This window comes from Mustelus asterias, chromosome 2 (assembly GCF_964213995.1).
Source record: "Mustelus asterias chromosome 2, sMusAst1.hap1.1, whole genome shotgun sequence".
Taxonomy (NCBI): domain Eukaryota; kingdom Metazoa; phylum Chordata; class Chondrichthyes; order Carcharhiniformes; family Triakidae; genus Mustelus; species Mustelus asterias.
The window spans coordinates 23,666,236-23,692,767 of NC_135802.1; the positions used below are offsets into that span (position 1 = coordinate 23,666,236).

Genomic DNA, 26,532 nt, shown 5'->3' on the forward strand with positions numbered 1-26,532 from the left:
CATAGATCCCTGAAAGTTGGCACCCAGGTTGATAGGGTTGTTAAGAAGGCGTACGGTGTGTTAGCTTTTATTGGTAGAGGGACTGAGTTTCGGAGCCAGGAGGTCATGCTGCAACTGTACAAAACTCTGGTGCGGCCGCATTTGGAGTATTGCGTACAGTTCTGGTCGCCCTATTATTGGAAGGATGTGGAAGTGTTGGAAAGGGTGCAGAGGAGATTTACCAGGATGTTGCCTGGTATGGTGGGAAAATCGTATGAGGAAAGGCTGAGGGGCTTGAGGTTGTTTTCGTTAGAGAGAAGGTTAAGAGGTGACTTAATAGAGGCATACAAGATGATCAGAGGATTAGATAGGGTGGATAGTGAGAGCCTTTTTCCTCGGATGGTGATGGCTAACACAAGGGGACATAGCTTTAAATTGAGGGGTGATAGATATAGGACAGATGTTAGAGGTAGGTTCTTTACTCAGAGTAATAAGGGCGTGGAATGCCCTGCCTGCAGCAGTGGTGGACTCGTCAACGTTGAGAGCGTTCAAGTGGTTATTGGATAAACATATGGATGATATTGGAATAGTGTAGATTAGAGGGGCTTTAGATTGGTACCACTGGTCGGCGCAACATCGAGGGCCGAAGGGCCTGTACTGCGCTGTAATGTTCTACGTTCTAATACAACACAAGCAGAAGCCATACAGGAGTGTTGCAGTGGAAGCTCAGGCTGAAGTCATGGAAATGTAGATTGCAGTCATGCAAACTCAGACTGCTACCATCATGGATATAGTACCAATGTAAAAAGGATCTCAAAGTAATTTGTCTTCCAGCATATTACCAGAATTGCTGAAGCAGTGCTGCGGGGCTTTCAGTAGCTCCACAGAGCACAAACCCGGTGTTCTCTCTTCAGCAGACAAAATTTGTCCACTCAATGCTTTTTTCACCCAATAATACTTTTTATTTATAAAATTTTTAAATGTGCATTACAAAACATCTCAACTTGAAAATTACAGAAAGTGCCATAAAACCTGACCTGTCTCCATGCATTTTTTCAATCTTAGCTGACTCTACACAAATTTTCTATATACATTCCATGTCAGGCACAGAGCCTGTGGGAGTTTCAAGAATTTGTCCATCCAATGTTACCAATCCGCCAGTGTCTTTGCTGTTCGCTTTCATCCATCCAACCCAGCCTGCTGTCTCCCATACTGAGATGGTGTAACCAAAGTCAGTGCAGCCGTAATTGCATACCTTTGTCTTGCAAGACTCCGCCTCGCAAAGTCAGCAGCCATGCTGCAGCCACTCTGCCACTGGGGTGCCACAGTGTAGGAGCACTGGGACAAGAAAAGGCACACGGAAGATAGGCACGAAGGAAATGCACATGGGTAATTAGTTGATTTTATATAGAAGGTTGGATGGCTTGCTTGAGAAGGTTGGTTTGGAATGTTTATCTTCGGGTGGTTTGTAGTTTCACAATTTGGTCAAGAGAATGATGTGATGCTCTGCAGTAGAGCCATGGAAAGGTGTGGGATTGTTGTTGAATGGTGAACTGGGCTTGTGTTCACTGATATTGCAGTGAGATGAGTCAATAACAGACAACAGACAGAATGGGAATACTTTGGGTGCTTCCTCCTCTTCAGCTGCTCGCCATTACCTGATGCCAAGGGTATGCAGAATGCAGCAAACCACAATGAGCTATGATACATGCTCTGAAGGAATGCTGCAGGGCTCTTCCGTAATAGTCCATGCAGCAAAAGCATTTCTCAGGCAGTCCAATGGTCTGTTTTGATATTTTATGTGACAGCATAGCTCACGCCATATTTATTGTGATGGCATGTTAGTTCGGTTGCACACCAAGATGATGAGTGAGGGAGTCAGCGGATGGGTCTTTGTCACCCAGTAGCTACCTTCTGGTCTGTTGCAGTGGCTTAAATAATGATGGTACAGCAGACTGGTGCTGGATAAAGACATCACGATTGCTGCTAGGACACCAGTCAATCACCTGTATGATGCTATGCATATGGCACGCTAACTGCACACAGAGAGCAAAACCCCTTGTGGTTGAACTACATCCCTGAATTTATATGCAGTGCTTGCAAAACAATGTATGTGCAGTTAATGGCACCCAGCACCATGGGGAAGCCGGCTATTCAGGTTGACTCATGTACACATTCCGCTTGCTTCCCTCTGCGAATAGAGAAGTCAATGTGTTCCCTTCCATTCACACAAAACGCAATGCATACAGCAGTGGACAGTGAAGAGGTCGAGGCATCTCCCTTATCCAGCACAGAAGGAGCCTGACACCAAGATGTGTGGGGCCAGGATTACCTTCACTTCCACTGGCATCACTGCCCTCGCCCTGTTCTGAGGCTGCAGCTCTACCTGTAAAATGAGAGATTTCAGTGAACACTTCCTTTGTGAATCAATGTCGTGCGCAGTGTTCCTCACTATGGTTGAGGTCTGAGAAATGCGCTCCGAGGACACAGGGTGGAGATGGCCTCTTGTTTAGAGCCCTTCTCGCCTTTCTCCCTCTTGGAGCGATATTCCCACTGCTCATTCGCTTTTCAGGACGAAGGGTACAGATGGGAGGAAGTGGTCTGAGCAGAACCTTTAAAGTGAGAACCAAGGCATTCTCCATGTGCCACAGTACTCCTTCAGCAACTGTTTTTTAAAAAAGTACACAAACTAAACACCTAGTAAATCAGCAAGAGCTAGTAAAAATCAATCAGCAACCAACCTGAAAGTAACTGATGGTTCCTTTAGTGAGTGATCAGGTTGGGGTGGGGAGAGAAGGTCCTTTCCAGCCGAATCGTGCAAAATTAAAAGGAGTTACTGGGGTACTGAGATCGAAAATGACAACCGGAATGACCATACCAGTGTTACACACTTGACTGACATCACGATCTAAGTGACCTTTAGACGTATGCTCTGATTACTTCATCATTATAGCACCCAACACAGTCCAATCCAGAAATACGTGCTCACGGCATGAGGAGTCTGAACACAGCAGATAAACCTCTCCCTGAAAATAAGATGCACTATGCAACCAAATTTTACAGCCCACCAGTCCCCAATTGTTTACCCTAAACTAATGATATCTCTTGAAATAGTCCCAATCTAAGACAGATAGTTGAGGGAAGGTGAAAAGTATATAATTTTGTGGTAGACTTCCACCAAGGAACATATTGTCACAAAACGAAATAACTGGGTGGCTGATGGTGGCAGGGATTAAAATCAATTCCGTCTGTGCTAGAATTCACAACTTCTATGGTAATAATTTCATTCAACTTCTGCTATAAGTGAAGCCTAACTAACTCCCACTTCAGAAACTACCAATAGTTTTAAAACATGCTCCAAACTCACATGTCAGTAATGCAGTCAACCAACAAATTTATAGAATTCACTTGCTTGGGCTTGTTCAGATATTTAATGCTCACAACTGAAACCACTGCACAGTTCATTTAAAATCACTTAACAGTTTAATTTTGTTATCTCCCCAGTTCTGAGACACAGATTCAGTTGCTCAAAGGAAAGCGTCCAAGTGGTTAGATTGCATGACACCCCCCCGGGCAACTGGCAGATCAACACCAATTAGTTCACTCCTAACACTGTAACTGGCATCAAATACAACAACCTTTCATCTTCATTGAATAGGTAATGAAAATTAAATGTCTTTGATCAAGTAAGTGTTTTTGATCCCACCACACCCAATGCCTCTTGAACTCTGGGAGAACTGATAGCTAGCTATAGGCAGGAGAAAAAAAACTATTCTTGTAATTAGAGATGTCTATCATGCAGGATAAATCACATTATTGTCCAACCTATTGAACATGCATTGAAATTGTCAAAAATGTTATGCATGTCTCACAAGCATAAGAACAAGTTACCACAGCTTATTGTATATCATCAAGTACAAGTTCAGGCCACTGACTGAGGCTTCAAAGGAAGGGAAATGATTGTCTCAATGCACGATTCATTGTCACAGGGTGGCACTGTAGCACAAACTGGTATGCGAATTAATCTCTCGCTACTATTATCATGGAGTCATCGAATGGTGCTGCTTGGTGGCACTGTCAATGACATCTTCTATCACTTTGTTGATTATCGAGAGTGGACTGAAGGAGCGGTAATTGACCAGATTGGATTTTTTTTCCCTCCTGCTTTTGGTGGGCAGGATATACCCAAGCAATTTTCCACATTGCCAGGTATATGCCAGTGTTGTAGCTGTACTGAAACAGGTTGGCTAGGCATGCAGCAAGTTCTGGAGCACAAGTCTTCAATACTACTGCAAGTATGTTGTCAGGATCCATCGCCCTGGACTACCCAGTGCCTTCAGCTATTTCTTGATATCACATGAAGTGAATCGAATTCGCTGAAGATTGGCATCTGCAATACTGGAATCCTGAGTAGGAGACAGAGATGGATCATATCTGTCTGGCCGAAGATGGCTGCAAATGCTCCAGCCTTACCTTTCGCACTAATATGCTGGACTCCACCAACATTGAGGATAGGAATATTTGTGAAGCCTCTCCTCGTGTTAGTTGATAACTGGCCACCACAATTCACAACTGGATGCAACAGGACTGCAGAGCTTAGACCTGATCCTTTACTTGTGGGATCACTGAGCTCGATTGCATACTGTTTGGCATGCAAGTAGTCCTGTGGGGTAGCTCCACCTCATTTTTAAGTGTGCCCAGTGCTGTTTCTGGCATGGGGTCCGGCACTCTTGATTGAACCAGGGTTGATTCTCTGGTTTGATAATAATGGCAGAGTGCAGAGTAAGTCCAGCAATGAGATTGCTGCTGGTGGTCGAATACAATTCTGTTGATGATCCTCAATGCCTGATGGATGTCCAGTTTTGAGTTGCTAGATCTGTTCAGAATCTATCCCATTGAGCACACAACACAACGGAGGATATCCTCAATGTGAATACGGGACTTCGTCTCCTCACGAACCATGTGGTGGTCACTTCTACCAATACTGTCATGGATAGATGCATTGGCAACAAGTAGATTGGTGAGGGCGAGGACAAAGCCAAGTAGGTTTTTCCTGCTTGTTGGTTCCCTTACCACCATCGGCAAGCTCAGTCTAGCCCAGGACTGCTTGCACAAATGACTACCTGGCACAAAGGAAGATGGCTGTGGTGACTGGAGATCAATCATCTCAGCATCAGGACATCACTGCATGAGTTCCTCAGGGTAGTGTCCTAGGCCCATCCATCTTCAGTTGCCTCATCAATGAACTTCCTTCCATCATCCGCAAAAGCCCAGTCTGCAGGTACAACAGGTGATCAAGAAGGCAAATGGGATGTTGGCCTATATTGCGAGGGGGATAGAATATAAAAGCAGGGATGTCTTGATGCACCTGTACAGGGCATTGGTGAGGCCGCAGCTGGAATACTGTGTGCAGTATTGGTCCCCTTATATGAGGAAGGATATATTGGCATTGGAGGGAGTGCAGAGAAGGTTCACCAGGTTGATACCGGAGATGAGGGGTTTGGATTATGAGGAGAGGCTGAGGAGATTGGGTTTGTACTCGTTGGAGTTTAGAAGGATGAGGGGGGATCTTATGGAGACTTATAAGATAATGCGGGGGCTGGATAGGGTGGAGGCGGAGAGATTCTTTCCACTTAGTAAGGAAGTTAAAACTAGAGGACACAGCCTCAAAATAAAGGGGGGTCGGTTTAAGACAGAGTTGAGGAGGAACTTCTTCTCCCAGAGGGTGGTGAATCTCTGGAATTCTCTGCCCACTGAGGTGGTGGAGGCTACCTCGCTGAATATGTTTAAAGCGCGGATGGATGGATTCCTGAGCGGTAAGGGAATTAAGGGTTATGGGGATCAGGCGGGTAAGTGGTACTGATCCACGTCAGATCAGCCATGATCTTATTGAATGGCGGGGCAGGCTCGAGGGGCTAGATGGCCTACTCCTGCTCCTATTTCTTATGTTCTTATGTTCTTATATGATCAGAAATGGAATGTTCACTGATGACTGCACAAAGTTCAGTATCATTCACGACTCCTCAGATATTGAAGCAGTCCATGTCCAAATGCAGCATGACCTGGACAATATCCAGACTTGGCCTGACAAGTGGCAACTAACATTCACACCACACAAGTGCCAGGCAATGACCATCTCCAATAAGAGAGAATCTAACCATTGCTCCTTGACATTCAATGGCATTACCATTGCTGAATCCCTCACTATCAACATACTACCAACATCCTGGGGGTTACCATTGACCAGAAACTGAACTGGACTAGCCATATAAATGCCGTGGCTACCAGAACAGGTCAAAGGCTAGGAATCCTGGGGCGAGTCACCCACCTTTAGACTCCCCAGAGTCTGTCCGCCATCTACAAGCCACAAGTCAGGAGTGTAATGGAATGCTCTCCATTTACCTGGATGAGTGCAGCTCCAACAACAACACAAGAAGCTTGACACCATCCAGGACAAAGCAACCTGCTTGATTACTACCCCTTCCACAAAATATTCAATCCCTCACTGAATAGTGGCAGCAGTGTACACCATCTACAAGATGCACTGCAGGAACTCACCCAGGTTTCTTAGGCAACACCTTTCAAACCCACAGCCACTACCATCTGGAAAGACAAAAGCAGCAAATACCTGGGAACACCACCACTCGGAGATTCCCCTCCAAGTCACTCACCATCCTGACTTGGAAATACATCACCGTTCCTTCACTGTCATTGGGTCAAAATCCTGGAACTACCTTCCCAACAGCACTGTGGGTATACCTATACCTCCAGGACTGCAGCAGTTCAAGATGGCAGCTCACCACCACCTTCACAAGGGCAACCAGGGATGGGCAATAAATGCTGGTTTAGCCAGCGATACACACATCCCACAAATTCATTTTTTTAAATGTACAGATAATCAATTTTTTTCATGTTCCTGGGACTTCACCTAGAAGACAAATATATTAGATTTATATTACAGTACCTTTTTTCATTGCAACTTCTTCCTTTGCCCTCCCCTTCAATCCATTCACCAGTAATAGGAAAGGTATAAAACAGGCCAGTATATAGAGGGCACTGCTCGACACAGCCCAAGTTGGATGGAATCAGATTTTTCCTTTCTTGTCTCCTTATTGCGGCTAAACCTTACCTGATGATGCTACACACATACTTTAAGGTCAGTTAAGGTTGAAAGCCATTGTCAGAAGAGATTTAACAGCTCTCTCCAGAATGCTCAGTAAATGCTCTGATCGATTAAATTTCATTTCTCTAAATAAGTGCTTTCTAAGTAGCTTAAAAACATACGAATTAGGACAACAGTCATGCAGTGCTAATGCTTAAAGTTTCCTGGAAGGTTTTGGTAGAAGGTGGTGATTGCAGGTAAATTTATTTGAATGATCTTCATTTGCTTGGTAAAAAATCAAAATTTATCAGGTCTAAGTTTCTAAAGAGGCTAAATTTAATTACCATCAGCTCTTAGATCTGTGTTTTCATTTTGCTTTAAACAGAAAGTATTCACTACGCATCAGTACATCATTTACTTGCATGACTTCATAATAAAGTATCTTTCTCAATGTATTTAATCCTTAAGAATGCAGAGTTCTCATATGCCATTGCATCTAGTGAAAATGATATGGGGAAAAATTTGGTTAGGCTTTCAGGGCTGATGTTCATACTATGCTGCATGTAAAAATACTTGAAGCTGGGTACAAAATGTTGAAACATTGCTCCCCCAGTTGTTAATCTTCACCTTGATGTATAAAGACTTTTTAAAATTAATTTATGAGATATGGTTGTTACTAGCTAAGCCAGCATTTATTGCCCATGAGGTGTGGTGAGCTACCTTCTTAAACCGCTGCTGTCTCCAAGGTGTAGATACACCCACAGTGCTGTACGGGAGATGTTCCAGGATTTTGACCCAGTGATAGCGAAACCATGTTTACATTTCCAAATTAGGATGATGAGTGTCTTGGAGGGGAATTTCCAGGTGGTAGTGTTCCCATCTATCTGTTCACATTGTCCTAGTGGTCGTGGGTTTGGAAGGTGCTGCCTAAGGAGCCTTGCCGAGTTCCTGCAGTGCATCTTATCGCCAGTACACAAGACAGCCACTGTTAATTGGTGATGGACAGAGTGAATGTTTATGGAAAAAGAGTACCAATCAAGTGGGTTGCTTTGTCCTGGATGGTGTTGAGCTTCTCAAGTGTTAATGGAACTGCACTCATCTAGGCAAGTGGAGAGTATTTCATCACACTCCTGAGTCGTGCCTTGAAGATTTTGGACAGGATCTCGGGATCAGGAGATGAGTTACTCTCCACAAGATTCCCAGCCTCTGACCTGTTCTTGTGGCCACAGTAGTTATATGGTTAGTCCAGTTCAGTTTCTGGTCAACGGTAACCCTCAGGATGCAGTGATATTATGCTTCTTAGGGATATAAAACATGGCACCCTGAAATTTTCTTGAGCAACTTTTTAAATGACCCCACCAGTGACCAGCAAATGTCAATCAGCCACTGATAAATACTACATTATACTTACTTTTTACATTTTCAAAACTATGAAAAATCAGTTGATCTTCATTTGCTTGGTAAAAAAAAAATCAAAATCAAAGTTTATCAGGTCTAAGTTTCTAAAGAGGCTAAATTTAAATACCATCAGTTCTTAGATCTGTGTTTTCATTTTGCTTTAAATAGAAAGTATTCACTATGCATCAGTACATCATTTACTTGCATGACTTCATAATAAAGTATCTTGGCCTTAACCCAGTGATTGCACCAGGATTGTAACATACAAGTCGAGTATAATGGAAAATTTTACAAGCTTGCTAAAAGCTCCACAATGTCTTTTATATATCTATACGTGGAGGACGTGCCCAGCACACACAAGGCATGAACCCACCCAAAGTTAAACATTTATCACCGAATCTCTTGTGTAACAAACAAGTACAAAAATAAGTTAACTGAAAATACACGCATACACCTAACGTTGCATATACAGGCCAAAGTTTGCTACAGAGTAAGTTACACTTACATTTGTTTTTGAAAAGAAAGATCTTTTTCCCCCCAATTTGTCATCAAATGTAGGCAATATTGGCAAAGCCACATTTATTGCCCATTTTTAGTGCTTTAGATTTTGACAGCCCCCCTTTTAAGCAATTCATATGAACAAATGGAATAGGAGCAGTTGTAGGCTATTCAGCCCCTCAAGCCCACTCTGTCACTCAATAAGACCATGCCTGATTTGTATTTAGGGTTTCACATTCCCATCTACCCCCAATAACGTTTGATTCCCTTGCCTAACCAATTGTGGATTATCCCATGCCCATTTTGCCATTGACAAGTTACACTCAGATTTGTTGCCAATCTGACTAGAATACACTCAAGCACAAAATGGACATGACTCTTCACATTTGTCCGAGGGGTTCAAACGTAAATGAAACTAGAAACGGAATGCCCTCAAGGTGCTAAGTTAGAGGAGGAAAAGGTTGAAGAAGAACCTTTACTTCAGTACGTGGCTGAGTAAGCTTTAGCATGTTAAAGAGGCCTTAAAAATTCAAGTGGTTTTGTTTTTAGGTATTGCAAGTAAACAGTACACAACTCTCAAGTATTTTTAAATAACTAATTTTAAATTGCTCTGCAGAGATTCTCTCTTCTCCTTGATGACAATCACAGGAGAACAGTGTCAGGAATAGGACTCTGGAAGAAGACCTGCACACTTGAACAAGAAACTAGACGGAGTTACTGGACCCTCCACATCAGGAGGTAAGTATGCGTGAAGAGAACAGAGGACCTGAGTATCACTTCCATTAGTCCCAAGGATAGCAGAGACATGCTACAAGAAATTCATTTGATGAGTTGAAACCAGCTATTAGTGTATTTTATATGCTGAAAATCTACAGTCTGAAAATCTAAACAACATTCATTTTTATATTAATCCATTTTTAGGCAGACCCAGGTGTGCTTGTGTACGAGTCACAAAATGTCAGCATGCAGGTGCAGCAAGTAATTGGGAAGGAAAACAAAATGTTTGTTTTTATTGCAAGGTGGATGGAATATAAAAGTATAACGAGACAGGGCATTGGCGAGATCATACCTAGACAGAGTACATGGTAGAGTTATGGTCACCTTATATAAGGAGGGACATAGTTGCATTGCAAGCACTTCAGATAAGGTTCACTAGGTGGATTCTTGGGATGAGGATTTTGTCTTGAGAGGACAGGTTGAGCAGAAGAATGAGAGGTGATCTGGAAACATAGAAGATTCTGAGGGGATTTCATAGAGTAGATGTTGGGAGAATGTTTTCCCTTGTGAGGGAATATCTCGCACAGTTCCAAAATAAGGAATGACCCACTTAAATGAAGAGGAGAAGCACTTTCTTGTCTCAGATGGTCATTAGTCTCTGGAATTCTCTTCCACAGACAGCAGTGGAGGCTGGGGGGGTCATTGAATATATTCAAAACGGAGTACAGACTTTTGATTGACAAAGAAGTTAGGCGTTATGCCGGGCAGGCAGTTAAATCCACAATAAAATTAGCCACAATCTTACTGAATAATAGAACAGCCTCAAAGCCTTTTTCTGCTCTTATTACTTATGTTCTTATGCATGAGGAAGCTCACTAACTTTCCACCATTTTCAATTAATAGTTCAACTATTTTTGATTAGGCTAATTTCAACCATACACAAACAACCCAACAATAAACTTCCATCTCTTCTCACTTCTCATATCATCTATAGCATCAATAAATAGCAGCAACAGTGATTTGATATATGCTTTCTTACAACCTTGAGAGAAACACTCAGAGTAAAAATTAACTGTAATGAAGGCAGTGATAGAAATTGATTGTACATTCTGTTCTTCTGCACTGGAATACCAACCATTAATTCCATCACATAGTCTAATGTTTCTCATATAAATCAGGCTGCTACTTAAAACTGAGAACCTCATCCAGTTTATAATTTCAATGGATCATCTGTGCTCTCATTGCATCTTCTCGGTCAACCACAATCATAGAACATAGAACATAGAAAGTCACAGCACAAACAGGCCCTTCGGCCCACAAGTTGCGCCGATCACATCCCCACCTCTAGGCCTATCTATAGCCCTCAATCCCATTAAATCCCATGTACTCATCCAGAAGTCTCTTAAAAGACCCCAACGAGTTTGCCTCCACCACCACCGACGTCAGCCGATTCCACTCACCCACCACCCTCTGAGTGAAAAACTTACCCCTGACATCCCCCCTGTACCTACCCCCCAGCACCTTAAACCTGTGTCCTCATCTGCTAGAATGCAAATTAATTGTAGATTCCACATACCATTTAACCTTCTTATAAGTGCTTCTTCCTGCAGGCCGATGCAGTAGATTTGTTCATCCAAGTCTTCCAGAATCTGAAAATTGAACAGATCAATTAAAGAAAAAAATTCAACACATGACAGCAGTTTTTAAAAAATAAAATCACAGAAAAGTAGATTTACTGACAAAAGGCCTTACTAATGTCTTGTACAACTTCAACAAGATGTCCCAATTGTACTTGCCTGTCTTTTCCATGTATTTTTTGAATTCTGCTGTTCCAAATATTCATTCAATTCTCTGTAACTGATTTTGCTTAATGGTTAAATACTTCTAACCTTTAATAAGAAAAAAAATCCTCTAATTTTTGCTTGACTGATAATCCTGAGTCTGCAACTCTGTACCATTTGCTAACTGTGGTAATAATCCTTGACAATCCAGCCTCTCAAAACAGTTCCTATTTTTGAAAGGCGTTACCCCTTCTATCATGGAGTGGATAAATCTCCTGCTGTACCAGCCTTTCTTCATATAATAAAGGTAAAGTCACCATAGTCTCGGATGACCATTGGCGACAGGGGGTGATTTAACCTGAGAATCACCACACCTCAGGCAAGGGCAAGGTTGAGAAGGCGGGCCTTCATGAATAACCTCAGCCAGTACTGGAATTGAACCTGCACGGTTGGTGTTGCTCTGCATCACAAACCAGCTATCCAACCAACTAAGCTAACAGACCCCTATAATTAGAATATTTCAAACCCGACATCATTCAGGTGAATCTTACAATATTATCTTCCGATAAAAGTGTAGCAAGAACTGTACATAACATGCTAGCACGGTCTATATGTGCTGACTACATTCAGTATCACCAGATATCTCTACTGCTGCATTCTGTTGGAACCTGACTATTTGAAATATGGTTCCTTTCATTATTCATGTTTTTCAAAATATGTTACTTCACTTTTTTCTGCATTGTATTGAACCTACTTTCTTCCCCACTGCGCTAATCTGACGATATTTTACTCAGTTTCTCGTGCCCCAATTTGCTATCCACAACAAATGTCTTCTGAAAATCCACATAATATCCACTGTATTGCACATAATTTATATATTGTGACTTCTACCCCTAAAATTCAATTACATTTCTGAGCAGTCGTTGCCCTTTGTTAAATGTCCCTGATTTATCCATTTCCAAGTGTTCCTCCTCAATTGTGAATTTTAGAAGTTTATTCATTAAGGCAAGACTAATTGACCTGTAATTTTCCAGCTTCTCTTTTTCCCCTTAAACAGATTTGTCATCCTGCAGTCCTTAACTCGCATTCCATTTCTAAAGATCTTTGGAAAATTAAAATGACCATTTCCATTATTCCATCCCCTAACCTTTGGTATTCTGAGATGTATACTCAAGAGTCTGTTAGTCCCATTAAGTTTCTATTAGCATTTCTAGGTGTCATGTTCATTAATTTAATCACGCACTACTCTGTACCAGTTTCAAAGCATATGAACTAGTTGAGCACCCATTTGGACTGACACCAGTGCTGTACCGAGGGGGTGCTTCACTGTTAGATGCCATCATTTGGCTGAGAAAATAAGGCCAATATGCCTGCTCAAGTAGGCGTAAAAAAATCAATAGGACTGCTTGAAGATGATCAGGGTGTTTTCTTGGTGGCCCCCACACCTTCAAATGTTTCTTTCAACTATCTTTATACTTATGAGTTTATAATAGGCTTGCTATTTATCTTAACGCTGACCTACAGTCTTCTTTCATTTGCCTTCCTAATTTTCTTTTTGCATTCTTTGAGCCTTTTATGATTTGCATTATTTTCCTCGGTAATAGGTGTCCTGTTTTTACTAAAATGCCTGTTTTGCCAAGATCTGATTTTGTATGCTAACCTCAGTTGACCTACGTCATGCTTTGTAGATGAAACAGGGCGAGTTGCTTTTCAAATACTGATTTGTGAGTTTCTGCTGTTTATCATATGTGGATTTCTGATTCATCAAATGAATGACGCTATCAGATCCATCATCAGCTGTAGCACACATGCAGAAATCAAACACAAAGGCTCTTCTGTTTTTTTCAAATCATCAATAATTGATATTTAATTATCCATTATCAATAAATTTGCTGGTTAATTTGCTATTACCTTAATTTAATTCAATGTGGATAAGCTGAAGCATCAGCTATTGTTATATGGGATTTCCCAGGGATCACATTTATAAAAAGTGGAGCAGTATACTAGGTAAAATATGCAAAATTAAAAACTCCAATGTATGAAGAAAACACTTTTACATTCAGGTAAAGATTATACCCATTATTTTCCCTGACCAAATGCAGTTTCTTCACAAATCTAAGATCAAATTATTGCAAGGTCAGCTGAGAAATTCTAACATGTCAACACTGAAGGTATATTGTGTATATTCGAATTATAAGCTAGATCAGTTATCACTGCATGCTTTTTAATCAACATAATTGCGTAGATCTTTTGCTTGCATTTGAAGATTTTACAGATGGCAAATAATTACTGCCCCATTTACCTCAAAAATAAATCGACTTACATGATTTTGTTACTACTTTTCTGATTGTTAGCAATTTGGGGTGCAGAGTAATGCTGGCCAACACCGACATCCCACCTCTCAGAATCTATCCTCTGTCCTTTATCTTCCCTATGTACACAGTGCCCCTTGGCAATGTCATCTGCAAGCATGGGGTTAGCTTTTAGAAATACTAATATCCGTAGAGAGGGTAAAGAGGAGATTTAATCTGATACCAGGGACGAACATCTTCAGTTGTGTGGAGAGGCTAGAGAAACTGGAGTTGTTCTCTTTGGAAACATAGAAAACTACAGCACAAAACAGGCCCTTCGGCCCCACAAGTTGTGCCGAACATATCCCTACCTTTTAGGCCTACCCATAACCCTCCATCCTATTAAGTCCCATGTACTCATCCAGGAGTCTCTTAAAATACCCTATTGAGTTCGCCTCCACCACCACCGACGGCAGCCGATTCCACTCGCCCACCACCCTCTGTGTGAAAAACTTCCCCCTAACATTTCCCCTGTACCTACCCCCCAGCACCTTAAACCTGTGTCCTCTCGTAGCAGACATTTCCACCCTGGGAAAAAGCCTCTGAGAGTCCTCCCGATCTATGCCTCTCAACATCTTATATACCTCTATTAGGTCTCCTCTCATCCTACGTCTCTCCAAGGAGAAAAGACCGAGCTCCCTCAGCCTATCCTCATAAGGCATGCCACTCAATCCAGGCAACATCCTTGTAAATCTCCTCTGCACCCTTTCAATCTTTTCCACATCCTTCCTGTAATGAGGCGACCAGAACTGAGCACAGTACTCCAAGTGGGGTCTGACGAGGGTCTTATATAGCTGCATCATTATCCCCAGACTCCTGAACCCAATCCCTCGATTGATAAAGGCCAGCACACCATACGCCTTCCTAACCACCTCCTCCACCTGCGGGGCCGATTTTAGAGTCCTATGGACCCGGACCCCAAGGTCCTTCTGATCCTCTACCGTACTAAGAGTCTTTCCCTTTATATTGTACTCCTTCATCCCATTTGACCTGCCAAAATGGACCACTCCGCATTTATCTGGGTTGAAGTCCATCTGCCACTTCTCCGCCCAGTCTTGCATCCTATCTATGTCCCTCTGTAACTTCTGACATCCCTCCAGACTATCCACAACCCCACCAACCTTCGTGTCATCGGCAAACTTACCAACCCATCCCTCCACTTCCTCATCCAGGTCATTTATGAAAATGACAAACAGCAAGGGTCCCAGAACAGATCCCTGGGGCAACCACTGGTGACCGACCTCCATTTAGAAAAAGACCCATCTATTCCCACTCTCTGCCTCCTTTGGGCAAGCCAGTTCTGGATCCACAGGGCAGCAGCCCCTTGGATGCCATGCCCTCTCACTTTTTCTAGAAGCCTTGCATGGGGGACCTTATCGAACGCCTTGCTAAAATCCATATAAACCACATCTACCGCTTTCCCTTCGTCAATGTGTTTAGTCACATTTTCGAAGAACTCCACCAGGCCCGTAAGGCACAATCTGTCTTTGACAAAGCCATGCTGAGTATTCTTGAGCATACTAAACCTCTCTAAATGCTCATAAATCTTGTCCCTCAACATCTTCTCCAGCATCTTACAGCACAGAGATTACAGAAAGATTTAACAGAGGTGTTCAAAATGATCAAAGGTACGAAGGGGGTAAATAAGGAGAAGCTACAGAAGCTGTTTCAGTTGCAGAAGGCTCGGTAAGCAGAGGACACAGGTGTTAGCTGATTAGCAGAAGCAGCAGATATGACATCAGGAGGAAAACATTACGCAGCAAGTTATGATGAGTGCAGTGTCCGAAAAAAGAAACTGAGTACATACCTAAAGTTAGGAAAATTTGCAGAGGTATGGGGAAAAGAGTAGGGTTGTGGGACAAATTGGATAGCCCTTTCAAAAGGCTGGCACAGGCATGATGGACCATCAGTATTATTCTATGGTTCCATAGTGATGATGTGGAGATGCCGGCGTTGGACTGGGGTAAACACAGTAAGAAGTCTCACAACACCAGGTTAAAGTCCAACAGATTTATTTGGTAGCAAATACCATAAGCTTTCGGAGCACTGCTCCTTCGTCAGATGGAGTGGAAATGTGCTCTCAAACAGTGCACAGACACAGAAATCAAGTTACAGAATACTAATTAGAATGCAAATTAGAATGCAAATCTCTACAGCCAGCCAGGTCTTTAAGACCTGGCTGGCTGTAGAGATTTGCATTCTAATTAGTATTCTGTAACTTGATTTCTGTGTCTGTGCACTGTTTGAGAGCACATTTCCACTCCATCTGACGAAGGAGCAGTGCTCCGAAAGCTTATGGTATTTGCTACCAAATAAATCTGTTGGACTTTAACCTGGTGTTGTGAGACTTCTTACTCCATCGTGATGCCCAGCTCTTCAATTGTGGCTCATATTTTCAAAAAACTTCAGCAAAGGGACAAGATAATTAACAGGTGGATATAATCCAAACAATAACTTTGGACTTATAGGTTAGACTAAACGAAAGGTAGGACCTCCCAGAATACTTCATTCACTAGGTACTTGCACTATGACTAAAAGGATGCAATAGGCAAAGACTGAATGATAAGAAAGATTCTCTACATCTCCCATTTCAACATTTTCATATCTCTCAATTTACACTGTCTTACTCTTTTGAATTCAGTATGCACGATTTAAAGACAATTCAGGGTCTTGCATTCCAAATTGGCATTCCATGCGGTCTATATCACCCAAGAAAATTTGCTTCCAATCTTTTACACTCTAAACAGCTCCTAAATCAATATCCTATACAACCATGAACCTTTCAATAGCACACTGGCAGTCATCAATTTAGCATTATGATTCAAGTGTTCCAGTGATCCAACTTGTAAAAGGGTTTATTAATACAGATCGGGAACACAGAAAAACCTTCTATGAATCCAAGCTTTCAGATTCATTTGTAAGTAGTTGTTGCTTCAGATCTGCAGCCTAGGATTTCAGAATTTTTAACACCAGGAGGTAGCATGTGCAGTATTAGATTAGGCAAATCTTTTTATTACATTGTTCAGGATATTTTCACTTTTTTCTTTTCAAAACTTGGTTTTCAAATGTCTTTCTTTGTCTCCCACTAAGGCGTTTGATTTTACTCTCTTATTTACCCAAGACTCATCCTCCCCCTTTCTCACTGTGAGCTTATCCTTAAATTAGTAAGATAAAACAGTAGAAATATACAACAGGTCAGATAACATTGGTAGCAAGAGGAAGAGGGTTAACAGTTCAGGACAATGACCTTCTTGACAGGCAATGACGAAAGGTAATTGGACCTGAAAATTTTAACACTGTTTTATTTTCTCCATTGATGCTGCCTGATGTTAACTCTGCTTTTCTCTCTCTATAGATGCTGCCTGATGCGCTGAGTATTTCTAACATTTTCTGTTTTCATCTTACATTTCCACATCCACAATATTTTGCTTCTAGACATTTAGTCTTATTGACTCCATAACGCCATTCGTCCAAGTCTTTCTGGGATCATTTTCATAATGTGTCTGTGAGGATTTTAGGTCAGTCATGCTTCTAGGTGACCCAATCTGTCTGTGTGTGTCTATCAAATGTCATTGTTTTATCCCGTACATCTTTCCTTTTCATTTTCATCATTAAATAATTAAGATCCAGATTTTAAAATATTAAAAATGCATAAATGTGTTTTTATATTTTAAAAATTCTATAATTTATGCCAATTGGCATTTTATATGTATCTTGTACATTTAGCAGAAGAAATGAAGCATTAATGTAGCAAAATAATACAAATTAGGATGTTACAATGTTTATCATCAGATGAGCCACCTAACCCAATGACATTCGCTTAGTTCTAATACATAACTTTTTCAAGTAATCATCCAATTTCCTCAAATTTATAGCCTCTGCTTCAACTTCAATTAAAATCTACTACTTCCTAAACACCAACTGCACACTTAACAGTGCGAAACTAGACAATTTAGCAGACCTTTCTTGGTTAGCTATTCATTGCTCCTTGATAGCAAAGGCACGAGCAGCAGATGATGGGCAGGGTGCAGAGGAGAAAACTAGACAGGAAGAAGGGCATGGGAGCGAGGCACTAAAGGTAGGGGTGACATGAAGGGTAGAATGGAGGCCAAATTAAGGACAGTCATAAGACAGCAGCACTCATGCAGCTGAAAGGTCAAAGGGAGAGACAAAGATGAAGATAAAGCCAAGTGGATCAGGAGTGAAGTAAAATGTGTCAGTCTGGAGAATGGTACATTCACCACACTACTTCATCGTTGTGGTTATGGAAGTCGTGGAGTCAGCAGAAAGCAATTAGAAGAGATTGAGAGAGTAGGTGCATTGAAAGACCCACGAGAACAAGAATGTTCATGCTGAGAGTTAGTGAGAAAGATTGGGAGATTTGGGTGTGAATGGGAGATGGTAATAGTTGGTGAAGCCAAGCTGGGAGAGGAGAAAATAAAATAAGGAGCACTAATGTCTCCTGGAATTGGATAAATTGGGAATTGATTCGTTTGACAGTATGTTTTAAGTGAATTCCATTACGTACTGCTTGGCAAATATTGAACAATCCAATCGCCATGCATTTACTACCAATAAATAAGCCAACTGCAAACAGATCATTACAGCGGGCTAATAAGACGACTAAAAAGGGTACACAGTCTTCTTTCAATTATGTATAGAATCATGATATGGCAAAGTATCAGCTAAATTTGGATAGAGTAATGTTTTATGCATAATGAACATGAGCCTCTTCTAAATGTTGATGCTCCCTTACAGATATTGTCAGTGGTTCTGACTAAAGCATAATACAAAACATGACAGAAGCACTCAAGCTTGGTCTTCCTCCTTGGTCGAACTGCTGTTTCACACGTATTCTTTAAAAAAAACGTTAACAGCTAATAAGTCAGGTGTATACATAGCCAGGAACATCTTCATTATTCAACGCATATTGAAGTAGAGCTATTTACTATATACTGTGGTAAAGAGTTTCATTACTTACCGTAGGCTTTACCAGCAACTGTCCCATTACTGTGAACATTCTGGATAGGCCAACCGGCGTACATACTGAAGAGAAAGAAAATGGACACATTCATTAAAAATATACCATTTTGATTCATTGTATTAAAATTCTGTCTTAAAAAGCTAAAATTGAAACAACAGGCACAGATATGTCATCATTATACAGATTCTAAAGTACAGTATGGCTAGAGATATACTGCACAGAAGAAAGCTGTTCTAGCCATCACATTGGCACAGCTCGAAGGAAAGTCTGTCCATTTGGTTCCATTCCCTTCCACTTATGCTTTCAATGCATCCGGGCGGCACGGTAGCACAGGGACCTGGGTTCGATTCCCGGCTTGGGTCATTGCCTGCGTGGAATCTGCACGTTCTCCCTGTGCCTGCGTGAGTTTCCTCCGGGTGCTCCGATTTCCTCCCACAGTCCAAAGATGTGCGGGTTAGGTTGATTGGCCATGCTAAAATTGCCCCTTAGTGTCCTGAGATGGTAGGGTCGAGGGATTAGCGGGTAAATGTGTAGGGATATTACCTTATATGAGGAAGGATATATTGGCATTGGAGGGAGTGCAGAGAAGGTTCACCAGGTTGATACCGGAGATGAGGGGTTTGGATTATGAGGAGAGGCTGAGGAGATTGGGTTTGTACTCGTTGGAGTTTAGAAGGATGAGGGGGGAATCTTATGGAGACTTATAAGATAATGCGGGGGCTGGATAGGGTGGAGGCGGAGAGATTCTTTCCACTTAGTAAGGAAGTTAAAACTAGAGGACACAGCCTCAAAATAAAGGGGGGTCGGTTTAAGACAGAGTTGAGGAGGAACTTCTTCTCCCAGAGGGTGGTGAATCTCTGGAATTCTCTGCCCACTGAGGTGGTGGAGGCTACCTCGCTGAATATGTTTAAAGTGCGGATGGATGGATTCCTGAGCGGTAAGGGAATTAAGGGTTATGGGGATCAGGCGGGTAAGTGGTACTGATCCACGTCAGGTCAGCCATGATCTTATTGAATGGCGGGGCAGGCTCGAGGGGCTAGATGGCCTACTCCTGCTCCTATTTCTTATGTTCTTATATCTTAGAATTTTAGAAGTCTTAGAAATCCTACAGCATAGAAAGAGGCCATTCGGCCCATCGAGTCTGTACCGACCACAATCCCACCCAGGCCCTAGCCCCATATCCCTACATATTTACCCACTAATCCCTCTAACCTACGGACACTAAGGGGCAATTTTAGCATGGCCAATCAACCTAACCCGCACATCTTTGGACTGTGGGAGGAAACCGGAGCACCTGGAGGAAACCCACGCAGACACAAGGAGAATGTGACCCAAGCCGGGAATTGAACCCAGGTCCCTGGAGCTGTGAAGCAGCAGTGCTAACCACTGTGCTACCATGCCGCCCGTAATATGAAGATAGGGCCTGGGTGGGATTGTGGTCGGTGCAGACTCAATGGGCCAGATGGTCTCTTTCTGCACTGTAGGGTTTCTATGATTCTATGATACGCTGAACCCTCCTTTGAATAGTTAATCCCTTTTAAAAGGATGCTATGGATACTGCTTCATCCACGGTTTTCCATAGATCATTCTATCTCCCAAATATTCCCCGATGTGAAAAGAAAGAATATCCTGGCATTTCTTGTAATAAGTGACTAGCTTCATTTTAGGTCCACTCACTACAAGCTCAGTAATCTATGTCCCTTATCAAAATCTGTCAAAATTTTTAAAGTGGCCGTCAAACATAGACAATAGTACTTGTTGAAGGGGCTTGAGGGGGTAGATTCCAAGTAGGCACAGTCTCAGATTGAGATGAGGAGAAAATTCTTCAAAGGGTTCTGAATCTTTAGAATTCTCTACCCCAAAAGATTGTGGATGCACCATCATTGAATATATTTAGGACTGAGATAGGTAGAATTTTGGTGTCTGAGGGAGTTGATGGATATGGGAAGTGGGCGGGAAAGTAAAGTTGAAGCCCAAGATCAGCCATGATCATACCGAATGGCAGAGCAGGCTCAATGGACCGAATGGTCTTCTCCTGCTCTTATTTATGTTCTCAAAGTCTTTTGTCTATTGGCAGGAGGAGATGGAGGAGTGATAAACAAGTTCTCTTTGTGGCTTCAAGGCAACATGCTTGATAAGGAAATTTCAGAACTGAATTAAACCACGGTCACCACTCGGCAGTCCGATACCAAACATACTCCCAGTCCTCCAGGGCACTACTGATAATTGACCAGTCAACCTCCTACACCAACTGCTCTACTTGTTCAGATTCAATCTCAATTACTTTCACTCACGATGTCCTTGAAAATTAATACCCCAATGGTTGGTGGGGTGGCTTAGTTGGACAAGTAATATGAAGCTTACCAGAAGTTAAAATTCCAAGGTATATTAAGACTAAAGTTCCTGCAGTGTCCCTTTGCACAATTGCACAGGGAGCAGCAGAAAGGGACAGAATAAGCAAAAGCTCTCAGAATTTCCAGTAGCTTGATTTGGAGACATATGAAAATACAAATAATTGGATAGAAAAAATCCATCTAGGAATAGACGTGGTGCAGTCAATCATGCAATCTGCTGAAATAAGTAAAAAGCAAGGAAAGCGTCGTCTGATTTAAGGGGAACAAATCCGGAAATTCTTTTTCAATTTATAAAAAGGCTCAATAAAAAGTATTCGTTTTCGAATTTTTAACGTAATAATAGGCCCCTTAGCTGACAGAGAAATACTTCTATCCAACAACTTTGGGCAGCAAGGTGACACAGTGGTTAGCATTGCGGTCTCACAGCACCAGGGACCTGGATTCAATTCTGGCCTCGGGTGACTGTCTATGTGGAGTTTGCACATTCTTCCCGTGTCTGCGTGGGTTTCCTCCGGGTGCTCCGGTTTCCTCCCATGGTCCAAAGATGTGCTGGTTAGGTTGATTGGCCACAATAAATTGCCCCTAGTGTCAGGGGGATTAGGAGGGTAAATACACGGGGTTGTGGGGATGGGACCTGGGTGGGGATGTTGTCAGTGCAGGCTCGATGGGCCAAATGGCCTCCTTCTGCACTGTAGATTCTATGAAATGACACATTCAGCATCCCACAAATCGAAGAATGACCTTTCTTCGGTGTTAATCACTCTTTGAATACAAAATAGTGCCTTTTATGCAATGCCAGAACTCACTTCAGAATTTCTGAGCTGGATTGAAATAATTAGTCAACAAAGGGACATAACTTTAAAATTAGACTTGGACTGTCCAGGGGCGACGTCAGGAAGTACATCTATACACAAAAGGGTCGTGGAAATCTGGAATTTGGTTGCCCCAAAAATTGGTGAAATTCAGTTAATTGAAAACTTCAAAAGTGAGTTTGATAGATTTTTGTTAGGCAAGTGTTATGAAGGAATATGGAACATAGATGGTTAAATAGAGTTAAGCTACAGATCAGCCATGATCTAATTAAAGGGTTAAACAGCCTTGAGGAACTGAATGCCTTACTCCTAGTATTACTTCTAGTGTTCCTAAACCAAAATGCAACTTTCTTGATACCAATTTCAAGCACTAACAACCACTGTTCTTAGCAGTGTCATGGACAAAATTTGGGGGTTTTTTTCAGTGCCCATGCTCAGTGTGTTTGCACGCAAGAAGTGTGTCCCCCAATTAAATAATTCCAGCAGCAAGTTTGAATGTTTAGAAATAAAGATCATACACTTGCCCCAAATTTAGTGCAACATTTTCTCAAATTTAGCGCAACGCTTCACTCATTTGAACCCAGGTCCTCAAAGCATTACCCTGGATTTCTTCCTCTACAGCATAAACTACGCTTAAGCCCTTTGCCTTCAAGACCCAAGTCAAAGTTCATAATGTCTATTACGTATATTCTGAATTTTGTTTAAACTGTGTTTGGGGTAGATCACGTACATAGCTATGAGAATGTCATTCTGACCATTTAATTCAGGAAAGTGCCTCTGTTCAACTTTCGTGCAAGGGAATATGTTTCCAGGAATTCTTAGCCAGATAACCCACTAATATACAACAATTAAAAATCATACTAGCTTGAGGACTTGACTGTTTCAAAACGTAACCCTCATTGGGCAAGGATGGCAGATATCCTTCTCCAAAGGGCATTAGTGAGCCAGAGTTCTTATGGCTACCATTAATGCAATTACTTTTTAATTACAGGTTTATTTAATTATCTGAACATGGTTCATTAGCTGCAGGGGTGAGGTTGAAATTTGAAACCCCTGCAACATTCGTCCAGACCTCTAGAAGGGCGGCACAGTGGCAAGCTCTGCTGGCTCACAGCACCAGGGACCGGGGTTCAATTTCTGGCTTGGGTCGCTGTCTGTGTGGAGTTCGTACATTCTCTCCGTGTTTGCGTGGGTTTCCTCCAGGTACTCCGGTTTCCTGCGCGGGTTAGGTTGACTGGCCTAGTGTCAGAGGATTAGCGGGTAAATATGTGGGGTTATGGGAGTGGGGCCTGGGAGTGATTGTGGTCAGTGTGGACTCGATGGGCCGAATGGCCTCCTTCTGCACTGTAGGGATTCTAATGATTTTTTTTTGTCTTGTTAGGCAGTCTCTTGGAGTTGAGGATGACTTGCTTCCACATTAAAAATGAGTTCTCAGGTGAGACAGCAGCTCAATGTGCAACTTACAGTTTCTGTCTCAGGTTGGGCAGACAGGTTTGGAAGAACGGGTGGGTACGGTGTGCAGGTTGTCATGTGTTCCTTTTGCTGTCGATACTTAGCTTCAGTTTGCTCTTGGCGATGGAACTTGAGGTGCTCAGTTCCATTCCAGATGTTTTTTTGGTCCATTTTCGGCAAACTTGGGCCCGGGATTCCCAGGTGTCAGTGGAGAAGTTTCACTTTTTCAAGGAGGCTTTTAGGGTGCCCTTGAAGCTTTTCTTCTACCCTCGCTTGCCATGTCGATGTTCCAAGTAGGGTGCTTGCTTTGGGAGCGTGTGTCAGGTTTGCAGACAATGTGACCCACTCAGTGGAGCTGATCAGAGTGTGGTCAATGCTTCGATGCTGGGGATATTGGCGTGAGTGAGAACGATGACATTGGTGTCCCGAAAATGGATCTGCAGGATCTAGCTGGTGGTACTTCACAAGCTTCTCCAGGGTTTTGAGGTGTCTGCTGTACACAGTCCATGGCTCCGAGCCATATAGGAGGGCGGGCATAAGCTTGGTGCTGGGTCTGAAGTCCTGATCTTCAAACACTCCCTTCCTCAGGTGGCCGATGGCCCCACTGGCACACTAAAGTCAGTGTTCTACTTCATCATCGATGTTTGCCCTTGTTGACAGATGGCTCCCAAGATTGGAAAGTGCTCCACATTGTCCAAGGCCATGCCGTGGATTTTGATTACCAGGTCAGTGCTGTGTGGCAGGGCAGATTGGTAAAGGACCTTTGTCTTACGGATGATTAGCACAAGGCCGATGTTCTTGTGTGCCACAGTGAAGGTGTTGACGGTGACTTGGAGCTCCGCCTCCAAATCTGCAAACGCAAGTTCTACTGCCACTGCTTCTCTTTCCTCCTCCCCCAAGAACTACTTACTAAAACTTAATTTTCCCTTTCCTCCACTGACTCATCTATCTTAACCTACTTTCCATTATTGGTTAAATGTCAGAGCTCTTTTTTACCTCCTCCCTTCTTAAGAGAGCTGTTTCAAAATTAAACTTTTGTTTTCAGAAAGTGAACTCAAATGACTGCATGCTTTTTAGACTGCATCATCTATTGGTCAGCTAGTTGTATCACAGCTATGAAGCTTTATTTAGACCAAACTCAAATTTTTGAAATCCAAGCCACATTAAAACTAATTCCAAAGATTTTGATTGTATTTGATTTATTGTCACATGTATTAGTATACAGTGAAAAGTATTGTTTCTTGCACGTTATACAGACAAGCGTGCAGAATTTAGTGTCACAGTCATAGCTAGGGTGTAGAGAAAGATCAACTTACTGTGAGGTAGGTCCATTCAAGAGTCTGATGGCAGCAGGGAAGAAGCTGTTCTTGAGTCAGTTGGTACGTGTCCTCAGACTTTTGTATATTTTCCCAACAGAAGAAGGTGGAACAGAGTATGTCCGGGGTGCGTAGGGTCCTTGATTATGGTGGCTGCTTTTTCGAGGCAGCGGGATGTGTAGACAGTGTCAATGGATGGGAGGCTGGTTTGTGAGATGGATTGGGCTTCTTTCACAACCGTTTGTAGTTTTTTTGCGGCCTTGGACAGAGCAGGAGCCGTACCAAGCTGTGATATAATCAGAACAAATGCTTTCTATGGTGCATCTGTTTAAGTTGGTGAGAGTTGTAGTGGACATGCTTAATTTCCTTAGCCTCCTGAGAAAGTAGAAGCGTTGGTGGGTTTTCTTAACTATAACATCGGCATGATCTGGACACCTCGAAACCTGAAACTATTGACCACTTCCACTTCATCCCCATTGATGTAGACAGGGGCATGTCCTCCACTACGCTTCCTGAAGTCGATGACTATCTCCTTTGTTTTGTTGACACTGAGGGAGAGATTATTGTCATTGCATCAATTCACCAGATTCTCTATCTCTTTCCTGTACACTGTCTCATCATTATTTGAGATCTGACCCACTATAGTGGTGTCATCAGCAAACTTGAAAATTGAGTTAGAGGGGAATTTGGCCACACAGTCAGAGGAGTATAAAGGGGCTGAGGACACAGCCTTGTGGGACACCGGTGTTTAGGATGATTGTGGAGGTGTTGCTGCTTACGGATTGCGGTCTGTGGGTTAGGAATGCTAGGATGTAGTCACAGAGGGAGGAGCCAGGTCCCAGGCCACAGAGCTTCGTAGGAATAATGGTGTTGAAGGCTGAGCTGTAGTTAATAAATAGGAGTCTGACATAGATGTCTTTGTTATCTAGATGTTCCAGGGTTGAGTGTAGGGCCAGGGAGATGGCGTCTGCTGTGGACCTATTGTGGCAATAGGCGAACAGTAGTGGATCCAGGCAATCTCGGAGGCTGGAATTCGAGCCATGACTAACCTTTCAAACTGCTTCATAATGATGGCTAACAGAGCCACCGGACGATAGTCATCAAGGCATGTTGCCCAGCTTTTCTTTGGTACCGGAATGATGGTCGTGTTCTTGAAGCAAAAAGGGACCTTAGATTGATGTAAAGCGAAATTAAAGATGTCTGCAAGTACCCCTGTAAGAAGTCTAACAACACCAGGTTGCAAGTACCCCTGCGAACTGGTCTGCACAGGATCAAGATCCATGCAAGAAAGGCAGTCTGGGGGGAAAATTCCAGCAATCTAAATAAATTTACCTTAAAATAGCAATGCTTCCAGAAAGAAGCGCTGAATAAGGCCATTTATCGATTAAGCTCCCTCAGTGTTTCTCTCTCCATAGTTGCTGCCTGGCCAGACTACTTCTAATGTTAAACCAAAAGAGAAAATGCTGGAAAATCTCAGCAGATCTGGCAACATCTGCAAGGAGATAAAAGAGTTGACATTTCATGTCCAGATGACCCTACTTCTAATGTTTTTTGTTTTTATGTCAGATTTCCAGCGTCCATAGTATTTTGCTTTTCTACTGCCATGGCCATTAAGCTCATTGTTCAAGTGCACCTACCTCAATTATGGATTCACTTCCCTCAACTTACCAACAAGGCTCTCTGCACAGACTTCCTAACTGTGGATCAGCAGACTTATTAACATATTTCTATAAACCTCCATTACCTTTTACAAGAAATTGCAATCCACTGTCACGATAAAATACAAGC

The 26,532-nt window shown here is 42.4% G+C and overlaps 1 protein-coding gene across 7 annotated transcripts in view; it reads right to left on the minus strand.

Annotated features, from left to right (window-relative positions):
* lmbr1 (limb development membrane protein 1) overlaps nt 1-26,532 on the minus strand; it is a 217,929-nt gene that overhangs the window by 83,118 nt on the left and 108,279 nt on the right. For all 7 annotated transcript variants that reach the window (XR_013499892.1, XM_078232320.1, XM_078232309.1 and 4 more), the window contains 2 exons: nt 18,808-18,872; nt 11,271-11,343 (listed from right to left, as the gene is read on the minus strand). Coding sequence is in view for 6 of the 7 variants with exons in the window: in XM_078232320.1 (XP_078088446.1) it covers nt 11,271-11,343; nt 18,808-18,872 (138 nt within the window). In the remaining variant the exon portion in view is untranslated. The remainder of the gene's footprint in view (nt 1-11,270; nt 11,344-18,807; nt 18,873-26,532) is intronic.